Consider the following 21832-nt stretch of genomic DNA (forward strand, 5'->3'; position numbering starts at 1 on the left):
GCAGCATCCTAAAACCACAACCAAATGAATACAACGCAACACTACTATGCCACATATGTTCAGTGCATTTTATAATGCTTTGGTGAGATAATATTGTTCGAAACAATATAAAAAAAGATCAGTTCCCTAAACATTATGGGTATGGCTTCATTGTATGGTAGACCATAAGGCAGTGGTAGCTGCACTGATGCTTATTGAGCATACTTTGCAATGAGGCGCACTTGGATTTGCATTCAACCTGCCGTTACTGCAAGATACCTGAATAACTTGCCTGACCTTTTGGAGTCATCAGCACAGCACTGAGCATTACACTATAGACATGTCCTTGAAGTAGTTTAAGATTATTATTAATTTTTCTTAAAGACAGTGAATGAACTGGGTTTTTTAAAATTAATTTTTCCAATTGCTAAGATTAAATGATTAAGAAACCACAGTCTTTCAAGCAACTAAAGACTACCTAGTTCCTATGAACAAAATGTCTTCTCAGAAGATACTCCAAAGACCTCAACAGAAGGATAATGGGCATCTTCCCTGAATTTGTTTCTGACTTTGGGGTTTCCCAGTTTTCTGCAGGAGAAGAGATAATAGGAAGCTGAAAGCACACATTTTTGTCCAGACAAATGAGTGCTAGTAATGAATATGTGGGTGGGGACAGAGCTGTTTGTATGCCTTGCCATAACTGGCATAACGCTGTGTACAGTGTGAGTGGGGAAACGCCCATCTTTGCTTTCTGCTGATAAAATAATTTGTCCTGCTCTTGATTTCATTGTTAGTTTTCATTGGTCATGGAAAAAGTTTGTCTTCATTTTTGAAAAATGGAGACAATGGGTTTCTAGGGAGATAGGCTGTGAAGTCTACATATCTGCATTGAAAGGTGTAGGAAAAGGTCACATCCCATCATCGTGACTGCTGAAGCTGATGCAATTTTGGAGATGCTATAGAGTAGAAATTATGTTTTGAAGTTGCTGAGTACCAAGCTATCCCCCAAACCACTAAAAGCCTGAAAAACAGAAAGCCAAGTCTTAATAATGGTGTATTAATGTCTATTAAAGAATGGATTACTCCCACAATGTTTGTCAGATGGGTCCTTTGCAAGGAGATTCAGTTATTTGAACTTCTTTTTTTTAAAATAGAACAGAGCTGTTTTCAGTGGTTAAAGTGTTGAAAAATGGTGGGTAAAAGTAGTGTTCAACAAGGCAATGTGTATAGTGCTTTGCTAGTACTATCATTCTCAAGGGGATTGTGTGTGGAGTTTGGTATATTTCATGCAAACATCTTTTTATTAAAAAGAATTAAAATGCAATGGCTGTGTTGATTGACTCTGAGCCAACCAACACATGAAAATCCAAACTGATGTTATCAAGATGATGTTTTTTATTGGTATGACTACACACTGCAGTCCTTTCAGTCTTTTCAATTCTCATTTTGCACCGCTCAAGACTGTCTCTGTTCTCCATAGAAACATTAGTGTACAGTGGAAATATGTGTTGAAAAAGTGGATTGTATCTAACCTAAAAGTAGTTCTGAAACATACTACTTCGTTACAAAGCCTCCTGCCAGAACAATCTGGCTTGACTTCACTTCACTTAATAGTCAGTGCTGCAGACGAAAACATGTCTGTTACCTCTTAGAATCATAGAATCATAGATTGTCCTGAGCTGGGAGGGACCTGCAAGGATTATTGAGTCCAACTCCTGTGCCTGCATAGGACAATCCCGAAATGCACACCATGTGTCTGAGGATGTTGTCCAAATGCTTCTTCAATATTGTCAGGCTTTGTGCCGTGACTACCTCCCTGGGGAGCCTGTTCCAGTGCTCCACCACACTCTGGGTGAAGAACCTTATCCAAATATCCAACCTAAACTTCCCCTGGCAAGCTTCCTGCCATTCCCTCGGGTCCTGTCATTGGTCACCAGAGAGAAGAGAACAGCGCCTGCCCTTCCTCCTCCCCTTGTGAGGAAGCTGCAGGCTACAATAAAGTCTCCCTTCAGTCTCCTCTTCTCCAGGCTGGCGGCCAGTCACTAGTGGGGTGAGCTTGTCATAGAAAGAAATTAAGAAGGTTCAGTAGTTTACAAGTAGAGTGAAATTGCTTAGAAAGTATCTAAGAAATCATAGGCAATTTATCAGTGTTTTTCCAGATATAAGTGTAACATAGAGAATAAGTTCTAAACTAGCATTTACTGTCCTTAGTGAGAAGAATAAATTAGAGAACCACAAGTTTTTTTTCAATTTTATCTTTCTCGGCAGAAAATTTATGACAGAGAAGAACACTGCAGCCTTGTAGTACTCTCATTTGAACATACACACTGTTCTCATCTATGCAAGATATATTTCTTCTTTTAGTTTCTGAAAGCTAATAATTTTAGAAATAAATGTTTGTTTAGGGAGTTGATACCAATTTGAGAAGTATCTTTATGACACTGCCAGTGAGACTTTGTATGCACCGTGTATAGGAATGAATTTAAGTGATAGTTTAGGGATGTTATTAAGTGTTCATCTATGTGCATTACTACCAGAAAATACTTTTAAGGTTTTATATATTCTATCTACTGTTGCTGTATGCTTCTATGGGAGAACTTATCTTGGGCCGCATGTCTCTGGGACACAGGGCTCTACCCACCCTGGGGACAGTGATGCACAGACATCAATATGATGGATACAAAATGTCCGTTTATTTAACTGCGTCACACACTTATATAGCTCTTGCGCTCCCTGTTCCTGCCACTCCTATGGGGAGGAGTCTATATTTCCGTCACAGCCCGTGATCTTCCGATCGCCGATCCCTGTCTATTCCCCTACAATCTACCAAGTGAGTAAGCTTACAGGTTGAAGCAGTGGATTGCAGTTCTTGGCTCAAAATGATGTAACAGTAGTTTTGGGAGACAACGTTCTAGAGGAAAATAGACACGCCTGGTGTTCCCTGTCAGGCTGAGCTGGAGATGTATACCTTCCTCACACCAGATCTGACGACCAGTTTAACTGAATTCCTATGAGACAAAATCTAGCACTTTGTATTTTAAATCTAAGCTCTCTCTGATTCCTCAAAGGCAGAAATTTCCTCCAAGCCATTTTTCCCTGTCCCCAGAGGTTCACCCCTAGGAACTAAGTTGCGTGCCTCTCAGTTTCCAAATGTATGAACACTTGCCTAGTGTCACAACCCTAAAGCTGTCTGTCTGTTGCTCTCTCCCCGCCTCCTGTTGGCACTGGAATGGTCTCTCATACTGGACTTCAGGCAGATCTGTCACGTGACAAGGGGGCTTTGTTGAACGGTGTCGGTATTTCATGCCAATGCCAGATGAAGGGGTGAACGTTGTAGGGAAGGCTTGTGAAGTTAAGGATTCATAATGAATTCAGATAGAATGTCTTATGCTTCTTTAAGAATAAAAAAGCATTTCTTCCACCAGCATCATCATAAGATCTTAAATATGTTTGTGGATAAATCAGTCAGGTACCATCATATAGGTGGGAAAACAAGCTTCTCCTTTTTCTTAATGCATACTACTTCAGGCATAAAATGAACTGTCTTCCTCTATTTAGATTTTCTCTAAATTCCGGTAGGGGATTTTATACAGTCAACACAATCATAGCATATTTTTCTAAACTGCTTTGACAAAATCAGATTAGTAAATCACACTTCTGACTTATCTCCAATTTCACAGTTTGTCTTAGCTCTTTCCCTTGCCCCTTGTTATTTTTCTCCCTCCTCTATGTAGTTTCTCAGGTTTTTATCATATTCCTCTTGCTGGTTAGACACAGTATAGATTTTTTTTCTTGTTATGTTTTAAAAACTCCTGACATGTCCTGGACTATCTTTAATTATTCAGCATCTTTTTAGAAATTCAGTGTTCTTGTTAAGACAAAGATCACCTTTTCCTCTGTGATTAGAAAATGTAGTTAATGGGTTCCCATGCAAACTGAATATCAGTAAGTTTCCATAACCATTTAGCTATTTTCTTCAAGAGTTTGGAAAAAAAACTAATAAAAATTCCTGGCCTTAGCCAGCAATACAAACTTTACCTTCTGTCACTCATAGATATCTACATGGCACATCACTTGATACTGTGGTCAATATTGACATAATAAACAATTTTGACATTTAAATTATTCTTTGTGCCTATAAACTAAATAGCCTGCTAAAGAAGTTACTTAGATTACGCTAAGAGTCTACCATAGGTAAATGGTGGTAGAATATAAAATTATTTTTCTTGCTACTGGTGTTTTATTAGTCCATATATGTTTTATTACATGTTGTTATCTGTATCAACCTGAAGTGCCATGCACTCATTAATATGAGTGGGGAAACCTACATTTTTCTCTGAGGTCTTGTTTTGTGTTTCTGGTTTGGGGCATACAGTCTCTGCAGATGTTGCTTGCTTGCAGATACTGGAATTTGAGTTCTCCAGAACTAAACAATACTTCCTTAAGCATGGTGCCTGTAACTAAGACATATCAACTTAGTAGATCTGTGTGGGTCAGTGCAGATCAGTTGTACTCATTAAGAAAATGCGGAATTTAAGTTGATGGAAAACAGCTTGCGGTGAAAACTTGGATAAATATCTTTTTCTATGCCATTTTGGCCTCCACAGTAGAAGTGGCAATTCATGGGGGATTTTGAAAGGAACTTTCTCTGCAAACATTTAGTTTATGGGTGCCTTGTGCAATTTTTTCAGCTGTGCAGATTGTTGCCCTCAATGTCACAGTGCTGATATAAATACCCATTTGTACAAAAGATCTTGCTTATCAGTTCAGCCCCAGTCAAGAGCTATTCGTGACATTGTCTGGCATAGTATAACATCGCCTTGACACATGATTTAGGGAAGTCTCAAAACACAAGCTGTTAGTCAAGCAGGGAGGAGGAACTCAGAAGTGAGCACATTTGTGGTCACCTTAATTTGTCAGCAGGGTTGAAAGTGATAACCTGAAACTCAGGCTGTGAACATCTTGAGCCTTGTTTTGCTCTGTGGCTGCACAGTGCCAGACCCAAGGCTGTTTGTAGGTGCTAATATATTGCTAGTGCTGTTTAACTAATAAACGTCGTAGCTTCTTGCTAGTGCAGCATCTTGAGCGAAATTGCACTTGTGACAGATTGGGCATGAAACTGCCAAACAGAGACACGTTCTAGTCAGTCATTAACGATTAAGCGCATGAACTGTCAGTGAATAAATGGCTTTTATGCACTAATACTCTGTGGATGATTTTATCTTTGCATTAATTTATTTGCTAGGATGCCATTACACATGCACAAAGTATTGTTTGCATGCACTGCCACATGTAACACAGCAAGAGAAGCCAAGAGCCAGTATGTTTCTGAGAGATGGTGGAAAGCAATTCAGGCTGCATAAATTACACTAAGTGACAGCAGTAAGCAGTAAAATGTGATGTGGGAGCCTGAACTGTGCACTTAACCAAATGAAGGTCTTTTATTACGTCACCTGAAAATGATGAATCTGATGCTTTTATCAGCAATTTATCTCTATGGAAACTCCTGTGTTCAAATACACAGACTCACTGTGTTTTAGTTCAGATTATGGATCTTGGTTATCTAAAAAGTACTGAAACCCATCAAAATTTCCAATACTGGCTATGAGCAAAGGCATTTTTAATGTTTCCGTCATCTATCCCGTAAGAAATGTAAAGTGCTTTTTCTCATTAATCTTTGAATGTTTACGCATAATTATTATATAAAAGTATGATAGCGCTATCAGTAAGAAAGATTATCGAGCCTGTATGATAAGCAGTGTTCTCAGTTCCTACTCTCATAATCATATTTCCATTAATCTATCTTCCTTAGGTTCAGTTTAACAGTTCAGTCTCCTGAGTGATTTTGCTCTGCCTCATTAGCCTGAAGCAAACTGAAAAAGCAGATTTGCCATAACAGATTGCCACCTTAGTTTGAAAAAATTCATATCAAATCTGTTTTCAGTCAAAGCATGGCTGGGTAATTTCTGATTAGGTTTGAGCAATAAGCGTGGACTTCCAATATCTCCTGTTTAGGAAGAGGCAATTCCCATCGTTTCAGCCCCTGCAACTTTGGAAACTCACAGAATCTTAACAGTATAGCCCTGTATCTTTACAGAGTTATTTTAATGTATTCATTTAAGATGTTTTACATTTTTTTCCTCTCCTGTGGAGACTTGTGTTTATGAGGTAATATTACAATCTCACTGAAAGTGAGCTACTTGAGCTAACAGTGATGTTAAACTGAGCCAGGGTTTCACCTGTAGTATCTAGTAAAATAAATTATTTTGTATGAACAACAATTAGTCTGTATGAACTATTTTAATTTTTTCTGAAGCCACCCAAAAGAGGATTTATGTACTTCTTATATATTTTTAAAATATTTATATAACAGCAATCCTTGGCAACAGTGAGTTTTACTAGGTATTGTACAGAAGTTTGTGTATTACAAAGAATAGAAAATCCTGCATTCTGTTGAAGTGTTTATGGGTACTTGTTCATGGTGCCTCTGCAAAACTTTAAAAGGAAGCTTTAGCACAAATGGGTATAACCTTTAATTGCATTTAGGTATCATAAAATGAGACCTGTGAGACTTGGGCTGGAAGAGGTTTTTGAGACTATAGGAGTTGTAATTAAAGTATTTATGGTGCCGTATTTCTCCTGAGACATCTTGAATTAAATATTTTACCTCTTAAAAACTGCTCTGATGGAGTGAGAGCCAAACTTGAGCAGTGTCAGAACTGCTTCTGAAAGGAGGCTGGGAAAATGAGCAGCATTCTTTTAGCATCGCTTTTTTCTACTTTAAACAGTTTTCCTTTCTTAGATTACTGTCATATTGACCTTGAATCCTGTACCACTTTGGCCTCACTAAAAATTTATTTCAGTGAGATGTTACAACTCTGTCTCTCTGGAGAAGTGTACAGGATTTTTCATTCCTTTTCCAAACGTGGAAACATTTTTCAAGTTCTCCAACTGTTTAAAAGATCTGCCATCTTTATCTCCTTTATGCTAAAGTATAACAGCTCTCTGTAAGAGGAAGCATAGATAGGAAAATGGAAAGAATGGTAGATGCTAAGAATGACTTTGTATCAGTTGGAGTTTGGATTCTAAGATTTCTTTTACTGGCGAGATTTTGCTTGCATCCACATCCATCCTTCCATGGACTCACAAGCAGAGATGAACATTGCTCATTTTATGAAGGTAGTCCTTTAGTTTAACTTGAAGCATGTCTTAGCTTTCCTGGGGTGATTATTGCTCACTCAGCTGTCATGAAAAAGTGGAACAGGATTTGGATCCGGTCAGAACAGCAGCACTTTGTTACTACAGCTGTGGGGACAGCCCAGAGCAGCACCAACAGGCTCTGCAGACATGAGCCCTGCCCAGATGGGGTGGTTACAGTTCATACACCTCTAAGTTATACAACCTGTTCTTCACCAACACTGTGTCAGGTAAGCAGACACGGTAAACAACAGCAGTGATTGAAATCCTTCAGGTAAGGAGGCTCTAGGCAGCACACTGTTTTATGAGTAATGCACTCCTTTGTTAATTAAATCCTGGCAAGACCATTAGCTGCAAATGTTTCTTAACCAGTGAGGCCTGCAAAGGCCTGCGAGATGGTAACTATTTTGCTTCCATACATCTTTAGAAGCAAGGGCTTGTGAAGGAGAGAACTGCTGATCCCAGCCCAAGCCCTCAGTTGATAGTCTCCACAAGTGTGTACTGACCTTCTCCTGCTGGCTTGGGAGTGTCATACTTAACGTTAATTACACTCCTGGAACTGCTCTGATCAAGGTCAGACACTGGAGAAAAATTAGTCTGGTGATCCACATCTCCACTCATCTGCTTGCATGAACTTAATATGCAGACCAATAAGTAGAAGACAGTAGTTTAATTGAATACTCACAGTTTATTCACTGGCTCAGTTTTCAGACTGGAGAGTGCTGTTCTTTTGATCGCTTCTCTGTAAAAGAAGGTATGGCTCTCCACAATATGTTGGGCTGCTTTTGTCCTCTCCTTAGAGCATATTTTGGTTGCATTAAATGAGGCCAAGCAGCTGAGTCAGAATTTTGTAAAGAATCACAGAATGGTAGGGGTGGGTTGGGATCCCTGGAGATCATCTTGTCCAATCCCCCTGCTTCAGCAGGCACACCTAAAGAGTGGGGCACAGGAAAACGTCCAGGTGGGTTTTCAATGTCTCCAGGGAAGGAGACTCCACAACCTCCCTGGGCAGCCTGTGCCACTGCTCTGTCACCCTCACAGGAAAGAAGGTTTTTCTCATGATTCAGTGGAACTTCCTTTGTTCCAACTTGTGCCTTTGTCCTGTCATTGGGCACTACTGAAAAGAGTCTGACCCTATCCTCTTGACACCCACCCTTTAGATATTTAAAGATATTGATGAAATCCCCCCCTCAGTCGTCTCTTCTCCAGACTGAACAAACCCAGGTCTCTCAGCCTTTCTGCATAAGGGAGATGCTCCAGTCCCCTGATCATCTTGGCAGCTCTCCGCTGGACTTGCTCAAGCAGTTCTGCATCCTTCTTAAACTGGGGGGCCCAGAACTGCACACAGTACTCCAAATGTGGTCTCACAAGGATGGAGTAGGGGGGAGAGATCAGGGGTAGTTGCATATAGGCTTTTTTTTTTCATTTCATGCTGTTATTTTTCCATTCATAAGCTATTTATAATACAGGTAAGTTTATTTCATCACATTGTTTGCAATATTTGATACCAGCTTTAGGGGCATGCTGAGGCATGTCCTGTAGTAGCTTATACCATAAGTGATCTCATGGATTCAATGTATTATTTGTTTTAAGAATATTTAAAGCTCTTCCTCAATATGTTCTTATTGCTGTTTACAATGCAAAAGGCATACACATTTATTTGCTAGTCTTGCTGTGAAGGCAGGGCCTTGCACCTCAAACATGATTTTGTGAGTAAGACTTCTACTAAGTGCAGATGCAGACATCTCATTCAGGTGTTAAAATACCCTATAATGCTCAGTGTTTTCAAAGTGTCATATCAGAGACCTTATTTTTAAAAAGTGTTTCTTTTTGTCCATAGGCACTGTACAGACGTTATTTGCTGTGTGATCTTCATAGTCGTCATTCTGGGTTACATTGCATTAGGAATTGTGGGTAAGTAAACACAGGTATAGCAGTGCATTCTCATACACAGGGGAAGCAACTTTGTGAATGTTAGAATTTTTAACTGAGATGTCCCTTTTGCTAATATCTATGTAAAGCTTCCCAATCAATAAACAATGCCTTGCCTAGAAGCAAATAGTGAATTAACATTCAGCGTCTATTGTAATTAGGGAGAAGTTCAAAACCATGTGTTTACTTATGAAAAACTCAAAATCAAGTGTGTTCAAGTAAAAATGATGTGTTTTGATAATTTTGCACTTATAAAGTAACTGTGGTGGAAAAAATTCTCTTTCACTTGTCGTTAATCTGACAGCAAAAGTTAGAGAGAAACACTTTGGTTTTAAGATGCTTTTTGTTTTGTAAAATATTACTGAAAGAACCTATGTGAGCAGTAAAAGGAGAAGAGAAATTATTTCATTTATTGTGGGATCCAGAGATATTTGCACATCAGAATATTCATTAAGAGTAGCCATTTTATTTTGTGTGAGACAATTGTATGAATGCCTGTGTGTGAAAGGACAAATGATGCTGTAAAAGTGTACTTACTGTGTACCTGCATCTCTGTCTGAGCTCTTCCAGTTTGCTTGTAAAAGATTGTTTTGGCCCTGCCTTACATAGAAGAAAAGCCATTAGTTTTCTTCATAATTTCGTAATACCATTTTCTTTTCTGTAGAGAGAAAAGGTTGTGCAGTCTCCATCCTTGGGGATATTCAAAAGCTGTCTGGATGTGGTCCTGGGCAACCTGTTCTAGGTGACCCTGCCTGAGCAGGGGTTTTGAACAAGATGGTCACCAGAGGTCCCTTCCAACCCCACCCATTCTGTGAAAAGCTGTCTGTAGCATGAAAAGATGACTGTAAGCAAGACTGCTTTAGCCTAGGTGATTCCAATAACTGAGAGAATATGCTGTCCTCACACTGAATTGTACAGTAGCATGACGTCTTCCAAGCCACAATGCTGAGCTGTATCCTCTCACCTTGCCTCTAGTAGCTGAGCACTGAGAACATTCCAAAATGTCTGTTGTCTCTCGAGCACTAGGAATTCTCTGTGTGTACCTTTTCTTTCCCTTATTCACCTGCACTTACTGCCCTGTAATGAACCTTTATATCTTCAGGAAGGCAGAGAGATGAGGAAGCAAATGGTATATACCAGCAAATGAGAGGCATGGAGGACCTTTGCAAGGAAGTGCGAAGCCCGCACTAGGAAGCAAACACCAGGGTAACAGATGGCTGATGATACCTGCAGGTGGAAGAAATAACTTCTTCTCAAAACTCTTTGGTTTTTCTTGTCTAATCTCTTTGAGCCTCTGTTTCCCAAAAATGAACGATAACTTGAGATCTATGAATGTAAAAACAGTGGACAGAGCAAAAAGTGAATTCAGAAGCTGTTCAAGCTGTACTTGGTTTTATGGCATACTTCTAGAGATTACAGCAGCTATAGGATTTTCTTCAGAATTGGATCTGGATCCCTAACTCTACTGCATGACATAATTGTACAATCTGACTGTACAATCTTCAGACTGACTTGAAATGCAGTCCTTTGACAATTTTTTCACAAGGCCAGTGTCTGTGATTGTGATGCGTAAGTTAACTCAGTGACATCTGTGTGGAGATAAGTTCAGCATCTCTTTGTTTTGTAGCCACTACTGGATTCTGTGCATGCAAAATTGTGCATGCACTCTCTCGTCACAGTTCTGGCTACTGTTTGGGTCCTGCATCTTCTTGCTCTTATGGCCTAAATGCAGTGTTCCCACTTTGCTTAAATACAAATCGACACATGTTCATTTGACTTAGGAAAGTATTTGGAGGAGAAATAGTCATGCAACTCCCAGTTATAGGAGATTGGAGAGGCACTTACTAGAATATACATGTAATATGTATCTCATCTTACTGCTACTGCTCTGGAATAGACTGAGAAAAGGAGGTAAATTGTTAGTCCTAAGAAGCCACAGTAGCTGCTGAACTGTGCAGAGCTGTTGCACACCTGCCATGCCTCCCACTTGGTGCTGGGAGTATGCCGTGTCTGAAGGACATCCCTCTGACGTCTGTGCTGTTGTCCTCCTCTTCCTATCTGGTTGATTCTTCATTGGTGTTCTGCTCTCTCCTTCTGTCACTGCTCAATCATAAAGCCAGAACTGAAGAAGCTCGACTCAGATCAGAGGAACGTTTATTGTTTTCTTGAGCATACAAATGCTCTGGTCACCTGCCACCGTGCAGACAGGCAGTATTCTGAAGTCCTGCTACCTGGACAAAAAGGGTAAGGAGAGCATTGGCAGTTTCTAGCTGTACAGTATTCTTGTGCTGCCAGATCTTGGCTGTCTTTCCAGCACTATATAAATCTCCTTAATTTTTTGGCTAGAACTTTATGTCAACATTGTATGTGCAGTTTCCAAAGAACCCCATATGTTAGATGCTGCAGAAGTAGATAGCAGCAGAAGAGGACTGGCCAGTTCCTCACTTCTTCATGTCTTTAATCTTGGACAATGTGGTTACTGTGATGTGAGACAGGTCATACTCCCTGCTCTGCATATGCAGTGGTTTCCTACTGGACACAAGGTGTCTGAACAGCCTTCTCTTGCAAACCTTATGAAATATTGGTTACCATTATAACCTGTTCCTGGAACCAGATACTGAATGGATAGCTGTTTTTTTTTTTTTTCCTACTTTTCTTATGGAGAATATTTGAATTTTCAATCTAGAAACTTTTAGTTCAGCTCCAAATCTAGATCCATGTGATCCCTGCTTTTCAGCTTTGCTTATACTGTGCTTTAACTATTTTTTTTACTCTGAGTTATTTCTAAGTAAAAGATGAGATCAGCTTTGGTACAATTCCAGGGGCCAGCCCTGTACAAAATACATGAGAGTCAAAGAAGTTCACATTAAGAGAAAATAGATGATAAATCAATCCGTAGGTCATGAATTATGCCTTATTACAGAAAAAAAAAAAGGAGATTTCCACAGTTTCTTGAATATGTGTGAATAACACCTGGATCCCTGTTTAATTTGGCTTGAGAAGTAAGCAATAAATACAGCTTCAGCACAAAAGTGCTATGACTGAAAATCTGAGTCAAATTTTTCCCTCAGTATTGTATGTATAGCTCACATAGGCTTCAGCTATATGTGTGTCTGTTTCAGTGGGGTAGAATTTTTTTGTTTCAAGGGGGCTGAAATGTAGTCTGAGTAAAAGATGATCAATTCTCCTTGAAAGACAAAACCAAAAGATTATCAGTCCTGTTCAACATATTCATCAATGACCTGAATGAAGGGATAGAGGGTAACCTCAGCAAGTTTGCTGATGATACCAACCTGGGAGGAGTGGCTGGTACACCAGAAGGCTGTGCTGCCGTCCAGTGAGACCGGGACAGGCTGGAGAGCTGGGCTGAGGGGAACTTGATGAAATTCAACAAGAGCAAGGGCACCTGGGGAGGAAACACCCCATGCACCAGTACAGGCTGGGGGCTGAATTACTGGAAAGCGGCTCTGTTGAGAAGGACCTGGGAGTGCTGGTGGACAGCAGGCTGACCCTGAGCCAGCAACGTGCCCTTGTGGCCAAGAAGGCCAAGGGTATCCTGGGGTGCATTAAAAGGAGTGTGGCCAGCAGGTCGAGGGAGGTTATCCTCCCCTCTACTCTGCCCTAGTGAGACCACATTTGGAGTACTGTGTGCAGTTCTGGGCCCCCCAGTTTAAGAAGGATGCAGAACTGCTTGAGCAAGTCCAGCGGAGAGCTGCCAAGATGATCAGGGGACTGGAGCATCTCCCTTATGTGGAAAGGCTGAGAGACCTGGGTTTGTTCAGTCTGGAGAAGAGACGACTGAGGGGGGGATTTCATCAATATCTTGAAATATCTAAAGGGTGGGTGTCAAGAGGATAGGGTCAGACTCTTTTCAGTAGTGCCCAACGACAGCACAAGGGGCAATGGGCACAAGCTGGAACAAAGGAAGTTCCACTGAATCATGAGAAAAACCTTCTTTCCTGTGAGGGTGACAGAGCAGTGGCACAGGCTGCCCAGGGAGGTTGTGGAGTCTCCTTCCCTGGAGACATTGAAAACCCACCTGGACGTTTTCCTGTGCCCCACTCTTTAGGTGTGCTTGCTAAATCAGGGGAATTGGACGAGGTGATCTCCAGGGATCCCTACCCACCCCTACCATTCTGTGATTCTGTGATTTTTGATACTAGCTTTTCTCAGTTCTGCATCAGTGATGGCTGGTGTTGAGTGACAGTACTGAATAGAAATAGTTATTCTATGATTTACTTTCTTATCATTCTTTTAACTTTACAGATGAACTAACAGTGCTAATTTAACATTCTGTGTAATTTTCCTTCCTGTCAAACTGACTTAACTCTTCATGTTTATTTCAGAGACACTGGGCTTATGCTGGGCGATACTTTACAAATGTTTAGCCTCTTAATTTAAGATTATTTTAATTCAGAAGAGTGCACATAAAAGGCAGCAAATACATTATCTTAGAAAAGAGCCTCACATTCCAAAGGACAGGTTAAATCAAAGTGGTAACTCTTGTTCTATATTCCAAGGGATGTTTATACAATACCAATGCTATCAACAGGAATTTACAAATTCTGTATCATGTGTTCTATAACCTGTTTCAACACATTAGTAAATTGCTTGTGTTAAAAACATAAGAACAATTTGGCAGGTCAGTTTCTCCATGCATTAAAACATTAAAAATATACCTTTAAGGGAAGCAAAATAATTATATGAAAGACTGCCTGTTCAAAAATACACAGTAGAGGGAATGAGACAGATAGTATAAACATATTTGCAGTTCATTTTTGAGTATCAAAGGATGCCATTGTTCTGCAATGTTCTGCATTTTCTCCTTGACAGGGAGCTTTCCAGCCTTTACAACCACTGACATAGCCCATAGAGCACAGAAAAAAAAGAAGTGTGTCTGATAGACATTTAGTGAAAGACATTTTTGGTACTGTTCATGTGTGTTGGCTCCACATCAATAAAATGACTGACATAACTGCAGGCCTCTTGAAAATGCTATACCAGTGTCATAGGATGTCACATTGCTGCTCTGAGGGCTGAGTCAACTGTATATTATGGTTCAGCTGTTCTTTAATTTTCTTTTTTAGCCCAGATGCTTGTGGCAGCACTCAGACTGCAACCTATGAGCATCATAGCATGCTGGAATAAAAAGTTTATGTGACTGGATTCCTGTTCATTTAGTGCTTGATAGTGAGTCACCAATAGTGCAGCACAACATGCAAAACATGGTGCTTTTCTGTCAGGCTAGTTCTTACGATAACTTTCTTCACTTAGTGAGAACTGTTGAGTTAGGTACTTACTCTTCACTGACTAGGCCAGAAAAATTGTGTATTTATCACATGGATTCTTTCACTGTCATTGCTCTAAGTTTGCAAAGAAGGTGACAGAGGATTAAGTTTATTAATCTTGATGGTTAGCCCTGGAACAGGCAATGAAAGAAGCTGCAGATTTTCTCTTCTGTTGGTCATTTCCCTTCTTTTTCTGCTGCAGAGTTAATTAAATGCTAAATGCATATGTTGTAAATCAGACCCAATTATTTTTTGTTTCATTTGGGAATTTAGCTGAGAGGCGTCTTCCTCCATCCATCCAGCAGCTGATCACGGTGATGGAATTCCACAAAGTGTGCTAAACCTATTTTTTAAAAGCTGATTCTTTTAAATACTGTTCTGTTAAAAACATGACCGAAGACTTAGGCACACAGGACAACTACTGCCAAGCAGGAGTAGTTTTAGACAATTCGATAATGGCAAAGCAGGTACAGTCTGAACAGACATTCTGTTCAGCAGTGAGCAGTGTGTTCTATTGTTTATACTCTGCTAATTTCTACTAATAATTGAGAAACATCCTGCAAAAGATGGGTGATTAAATTTGAGACCAAGGATTGATACAAACCCAGTGAAACCAAGGGAGTCTTCTGAAATATTTCAGCAGACTTTGTATTAGAACTAAAAAGAATGTGAGGAGAATACACTGCCCTGCCCATTTGATGAGCTGAGTTTTATTCTTTTTGGCTGTGTTAGTCCACACAAAAAGGCTGAAGGAAGTAAGGCTGGGTCATATGGGCCCCTCTTATGGAAAGATCCTAAATAAGACTGAGGTAGCAAAAAAACCCAACCAGTGTTATGTTGCTGTGTTTATCTCCTTTCTCCCAAGTTTGTCTGGGGAGCGAAAAATAGTTACAGGTTTAATACGCTTCTTAGCAAAGGGATATTGTTGGCAGTAGCAACTACTTCCAAATTATCTATGTGAAGCAGATACAAGTCTTGCTACAAATATTTCATCGGTACTTTGAATTTGGCATGGTGGGGCTTATCTCTACTGCTACCTATTTTGCTGGTGTTAAAGCAAAGATACAGTCAAATGTGAAAAATAAGTCCCTTTAATAATGTGCCAAACTAATTTAAAAAAACTAATTTTGAGGCTGGGAAAACACCGGTGTATTACAGTCATCTAACATGAATCAAGTAAGGCCTGAAAGGTCTTTCAGGTCTATGTAGGAGCTTGATCCATTTGGCACCAGGCTTTTGCGTGTATGAAAAGCAAGCCCATAGTAAAGTAGAAAGAAAAACTCCCTCTTGTCAGAGTTATGATGGAAGAAAGTGTATGTGGCATAACCAACAGACTCATTGCAATCACCAGAGAGCTGTCTGCTTTCTAATGTCATGTGCACATAAGAATTATCAACTGACTATAGGAATTCCTAAGAGACAGTTCATGACTCCTAAATGTTCCTATTAAGTAACGCTGCTGAAATAAGTAAGTGGAAGCTAAAAACTGAAAAAATAAATGGGGTTTAACACTAGTGAAGCACTATAGCTTTCTCTGAGCATCACAACAGTTCATCTGAAATCCAGAATGTTCAGAAAGTGTTTGATGCCGAGCAGCAGGTTAATTGACAAACTCCAAAACACAAGAAAACTAACACAGGTTAAAAAGAACTAGCAGATCCTTTTTGGTAACATAAAACCATTCCAGGTGAAAGGTAGCTTTACAGATTCTCTGTAACTATTTGCAAGTCGTTGGAGATATGTTGTACATCTGCCCCAAACATTTCAATAAATTTGCAGTCTGCTGCTCTAAGATCTTATATAGGTTCTGTCTCTACAGCACATATCATTATGGTTAAGTGCTGTTATTCTTACCAAAGTGACCTTGAGGAAAATGACAGTTTCACAAACGACTAGATGTAATGTCACAAAGTTGAGAGAAAATGGGGTGATTGCAGAGAAGCAAGTTCAAGGTGGTTTGCATAGATCAAAGCCTAAAATGTATGCTAAGTGGGCTCCTGACATTCTGATATAGTGCAAGAGGGGGTGGGTTGGGACTAAACTCTTTGTAATACCTGTAATCTTTTCCACATAATACAAGCACAAGGAAATATTAGGGGGAAGATCAATGGTCTTTTCTAACCATTCTCTAGCAAACCGATTTTAGGATGTCAGCTCAGGGTGGTGATAGTCTGGCATTATATCTTACGTTCAGATGATACTTAAAAATATATTAAATTTCTGTTATTTAGGGTCAAATCAGCAGTTAATACTCAGAACAGTTCAAAGGCTAGTCATTGGCTAGTCATGAAGGAAGCTTAGTCTGGTCTGCATACTACAGCTTAGAAATAATGATACTAACAGTGATAGCTGGTGTGTACATGATCCTCAACGGGAAATAATTGTGCAGGTGAAAATGGCTTGGAGAAGAAATCCTGCTTCAAAGTGAAGAAAAGAAGTTTAAAGGTTCAATATAAACCTCTCTTCCCATTCAGTACGATGGTTCATGCTAGTATATAATATGTAAGTTGTCAGGTGCAGACCTAATAACTGAAAAATGGCACAATTGCCAAGTGAGAGGTCAGGAAATGTTTTCATTTACAAAGTGAGAGTTTGTTTCCATTCTAGTGCAAATGCAGTCTGTTAGCTTCAGTCACACCCTGTGTATTTCTGTCACACACCCAGGTAATCCCATTAATTTCAATGTCGTTGTTGCTGTCTGTGAACACTCAAATTTGTCTACATAGTTAGCGCCATTTCTTTCCCCTTTTAATAACCATTATTTTTTAAGTCCATTACATCACATTTTGGATACAGCCCAGATATATGTGGCTTGAAGGTAAAAAGTGAACTTTGCTTTCTTACCGATTCATCCATATCTTAGTTCAGTTGAGTTCGTTTTATATTTTAGTTTTTCATTAGGAAATCTACAAATCAATACTCTTCAGTGGTGATCAGTGAAGATTAAAATGGTACATTAGAGGTGATGCATTTTCATGCAGCTCAGTTTCAACTATTAACTGTGTATGCTTGACTACAATGTTCAAAGATATGTGTATATTTGCAGCTTGGGTGCACGGTGACCCCAGGAAAGTGATTTATCCAACTGACAGCTATGGGCAGTTCTGTGGTCAGAAAGACACCCCCAATGAGTGAGTATGAAATCCATTCACATAACTTTATTACTCATGCACTGTGAATAAGACATGAGGTTTCACATCTCTGTCTGTAAGGGGTTCTTGTGGGAAGTTAAAGAGACAATGACACTCTTATTATATTTATTCCAAATAAAGTTCAGAAAAAGATTAGTTGCTCAGTGCAAATCTAGACCAAAATTATTGCTATAATGACATTGTTTTAATAATTCAGAGAATATTTTTGGTAAAGTATCAATATAACTTAAAGATTGCATCACTAATTGCATAGAAAGTGACTAGCTGGCACAGCTTCTGATTGCCAAAGTTCGGATAATTAATAACCCATTGAGTAATTCTTCTGGCCACCTTGGGATAAGAGTAATGCTAAAGCATTGTAGCCTGGTTCTCAGTTTTTCTCAACATGCACCAAATAACAGAAAAGACCTTAAGGAAGAGCTTTTGGTTTTTTTCTGGTGCTTGTCCAGTGCTAGTAGAGAGGAGACTGAGTGGCCTGGGGGACAGGCAGCCATAACCATACCTTCCTTGGGAATATTAGCCAAACGACTCTATTTACTTGTCTCAGTGTCCCATTTTTAAAAAATTTTCAATTGTGAGAATTAAATTAATTGATATCAACAAAGTACTTCTACATGAAAGTAGCTGCTCAGGAAAGAAAGATGTCACATAGATTTTCAAAGAAGACATTGAAGTGTTTTGTGAAACAGAATTTAAAAAATAGCTTGCCTTTTCCCCTCACCTTCTCCCTTTTAAAAAGTATTAGGCACCCTTTATGCTCTTGCCACTGTCAGGAAGCTGGATGCTATGCAGGAAGCAAAACAGAAGCTAGTGTTTTATAACAGCTCTTTGCTGCTTCTTTCTTTTCCCATTAGGTTTTTTGGGAAAAAGCTGAGGAAGCCACTGTTCAAAGGGTAGTTCAGAAGGGGAGGAGCAGGAGACAGGGGGTGGAACAGAGGTTCTAAAACAGACTAAACAGAGTCCTAAACTAGGACTTTATACCCTCTCAAGTTTTTTTTTAACAGAGGAAACAGACTAGATAGTGTAAGACCTGTTCCACCCTCCAACTAAGATTCTTCACAGCAGTTTTTAGAGAGTCCAGCTTCCTGAAGATGAAAAACTAGGAGAAAAAGTTGTGCTGTGTGTGTGTTCCCCTCACTGAACCCCTTCTCTGCTCCCCACCCCCTTCACCCTCAATTTGTCCTTGTCCCCTCTGTGGTCTGTAGGAAGCAGTGGGCAAATAGGTTTGGGAGTCTCAGACACACAGCGTCCATGTGCTGTGTGGCAGGTAGCCAGATGCGTCTCTCTGATTCTTATCATCCACTCCCATTCCCTCTTTCTCTTTGTTACCCAAGTCTTCCCTTTAGTTATTTCTTACAATGTGATTTCCAGTTTGTATTCACAAATGTCCCTCCATATATACGATTGCTGGAGAATAATACAGCTACTGAGACTGCTTTTTGGCACTTATTTGCTACATTGAGGAATTTCTTATAAAAATATAAGCCAAAAGACACATAATACAACCTCCTGGAAAAGCAAAAATGTTGATGGCAGTAGGCCAGGAGGCCCCTCTGAACAAGTACCTCTAGTCCCTAGAAGTGGAGGTGTGGGAAGTGCTTGTCAGGCCTTCATTGATACCATTGTCAGATATTTCAGATGCCCTGAAAGTAAGCAGTGTGAAAGGCTAACTCAGGATTATGGTTTTCCAGTGTCCTCCAGATCTTAGTCTGAGACTTTTTCCTTGGAAAGTTAACACAGTCTCTGTGTTTTGAATCTTGTTCTTGGAACAAGCATTCCCAGCAATCTCACTGAGGAATGGAAAAGAGAAGCTAAAAACCAAGCCAACACGCACAGGTCATGCAAAAACCCATTTGAACTCCAGTGAATTCCTTGCAGTCAAATTAATTCTACCTTGTGTTGTCATGCAAGTCTCTCTTAGGCCTCTCTGTGTCTACCTGTAATCCATCCATTAATCTCCATGTAATCTCTAAACTCGTTTTGCCTTCTGCAGAGCCCAGCATAATCACAGAATACAACACAATTTCATGATGGAGAGTACAGACCTAGTTCTCAGTGGCTGTTTTCTTGTGTTTTGTATGTTTAAACTTTCTTTTCTGCTATCAGCAAGTGGGCTAAGACATAAGAAAAAAATATTTCATTAATGGTTTTGAGCAGCTCACAGGTTATAAATACTGTCAAGAAACTACTGAAGAACAATGACATTTCAGTCCAAAATTCTATTCTGTTGAAGAAGTAATAGCTAATGATAGTGAATTATTTTTGCCAGGATGCATGTTTTTTTAAACAGTGCATAGTAGAACATACCCCCGTGAAAACAATTTAACCTGGTAAAATGTCGGGCAGTTGAGCTAATCCCAGTTTTAAAAGGAGCTTGAATGTGCAGTGATGCTATACAATGGCTTTGAAGGCATAGCCATATTCAGCAATTGGCGGGAGACGTGCTGGTGGAAGATCAGAGGATATGTCCTGGACTGGGGGATACAGTGGAGATATGTAGAAGCCAGACTCGTGCCAAGTCTGCATATAGAAGAGGGGCGGCCTTGTTAGCCCAAGCACACTTCATTGTCAATACGGCCCTCCTGCTCCCATTGCAGAGCTCCCTCTGTGCTGCATTGCCACAGTGGGGATCAGTGGTAGCTGAAACGCCACTTACTGTGTTCTCTTGCACATCATCAGCCATAGCTGGGCATATGCACCACTATTTCTTACAGGTACACTGTATAGTCCTGGCATGGCTAGTTGACTTTGAAGTCTCCTGTAAAAAGGGCAGGGCTACTGCCATACCATCTTCACTTGAGCTATCTGATAATTTTCTGAGATAGCAAAGATTAACAGCGTATTTTGCTGTCTTGAAAACCCAGGTCTTTAAATCCAGAGATCTTGGGGTAATCGGTTTCCAACAAATCCAAACTGAGGTGACAACTACCTCAAGGTCCCAAGTTCCAGAAGCTGTGAAGTGTGTGGATCCTGGAGTGCAAACCCCTCAGACTGTCCCATATTTATATCAAAGGAGGTTTATCAATGTTATTAGCAGATGCTATTATTATTCTGTTCCCTGGCCAGCTGCTTTCGGTTTCCAACTATAAAAAGCTTTTGATTGATTTTGGTGCCACCTTCTGATCAACAAAAAATAGGCAGCTTTTACAGTGTAGCATTTGCTGATAGTAATTTTGCATGCAGTACATCCACAGTATGTTCAGTGTAAGCAAAGGGATGACAGTGTTTTTGCAGGGGTATTTTACAGACCTTACTTCTTAGAGGCAGGATTACAGATACCTGTAACAGCGCCCAGGGTTGTTTCAGCTGAAAACCTTGCTGTGGAAAAAGCTTCTCAAAATTAGCATTCTTTAGAACAAGTACTTCTGGTTTCAGAGGCGTCTTGGCACAGAACATTCAAGGTCTGCTCAAGATTTGGTTTTTTGCCTTGTGTACGCAATATGACCATTCACAATAATAGACTTTAAATATCAATGTATGCTATAAATTTTTTAATGGTAGGATGTATAAGCACCCATATTTATAACATTAATTATCTTATATTCACTTCCATAGGAACAAGACCATTTTGTTTTACTTTAACATTCTGAAATGTGCCAGCCCAGTAGTGTTAATAAACCTACAGTGCCCTACAACACAGGTGAGTGAAATACAGAGATAAAATATTTTCCCTGTCTCTTAGTCGTGGTGCTTAAGAACTAGACATACATTTGTTTGGATTTTAAAATTGTTGTTCTTATCCTTCAAAATGTAATAAGATTGTTTTATAGATGATGTGTGTAGCACACGGTCTCTATAGCCTGTGATTGCCAGAAAAAATAAATAGGAATGCACAAGATTGTGTATTTTGGATAAGAGTTGCCAAAAAAAAGTCTGTTTAGTTGACTACAGCAATTTGTTACTTATGAATTCATCACAGGCAGCTATCCAGTAGTAATCAGTGCATGCAAAAATAATTTTGATTGACATTTAAGGTTTTCCAAACTAGACATGTTCAAGAAAATGTGCATATCCCCAGTGACAGGAGTATCTGGGTGTGGTTAGAGCCGATGGCACTTTCAAAAGTGAAGATCTTGAAAGTTTGTTCTTGCCTTATGCCACAATTTGTACTTCCTTAGCTGTGCTGCAACTTCTTGTGAAGCTGTGAAATAAACCCAGTCACTGAACATGTGTGGGTTAAAATTATCCTCCTGATCTTTTTTACATTAAACCGTTTTACTGACGTGGTTTGCTGAACGATTGCACAACCAGTTATGTCAGTTCATCTTACAAGGCAACAACTTA

The 21832-nt window shown here is 39.7% G+C and overlaps 1 protein-coding gene across 1 annotated transcript in view; it reads left to right on the forward strand.

The window, feature by feature from the left end:
* Positions 1-21832, forward strand: part of SLC44A5 (solute carrier family 44 member 5) — a 109272-nt gene that overhangs the window by 55472 nt on the left and 31968 nt on the right. Inside the window, exons 3-5 of the mRNA XM_064454821.1 lie at positions 9017-9090; positions 17443-17527; positions 21104-21188. Coding sequence (XP_064310891.1) covers positions 9017-9090; positions 17443-17527; positions 21104-21188 — 244 coding nt within the window. The remainder of the gene's footprint in view (positions 1-9016; positions 9091-17442; positions 17528-21103; positions 21189-21832) is intronic.

This window comes from Phalacrocorax carbo, chromosome 6 (genome assembly GCF_963921805.1).
Source record: "Phalacrocorax carbo chromosome 6, bPhaCar2.1, whole genome shotgun sequence".
Classification (NCBI taxonomy): Eukaryota; Metazoa; Chordata; class Aves; order Suliformes; family Phalacrocoracidae; genus Phalacrocorax; species Phalacrocorax carbo.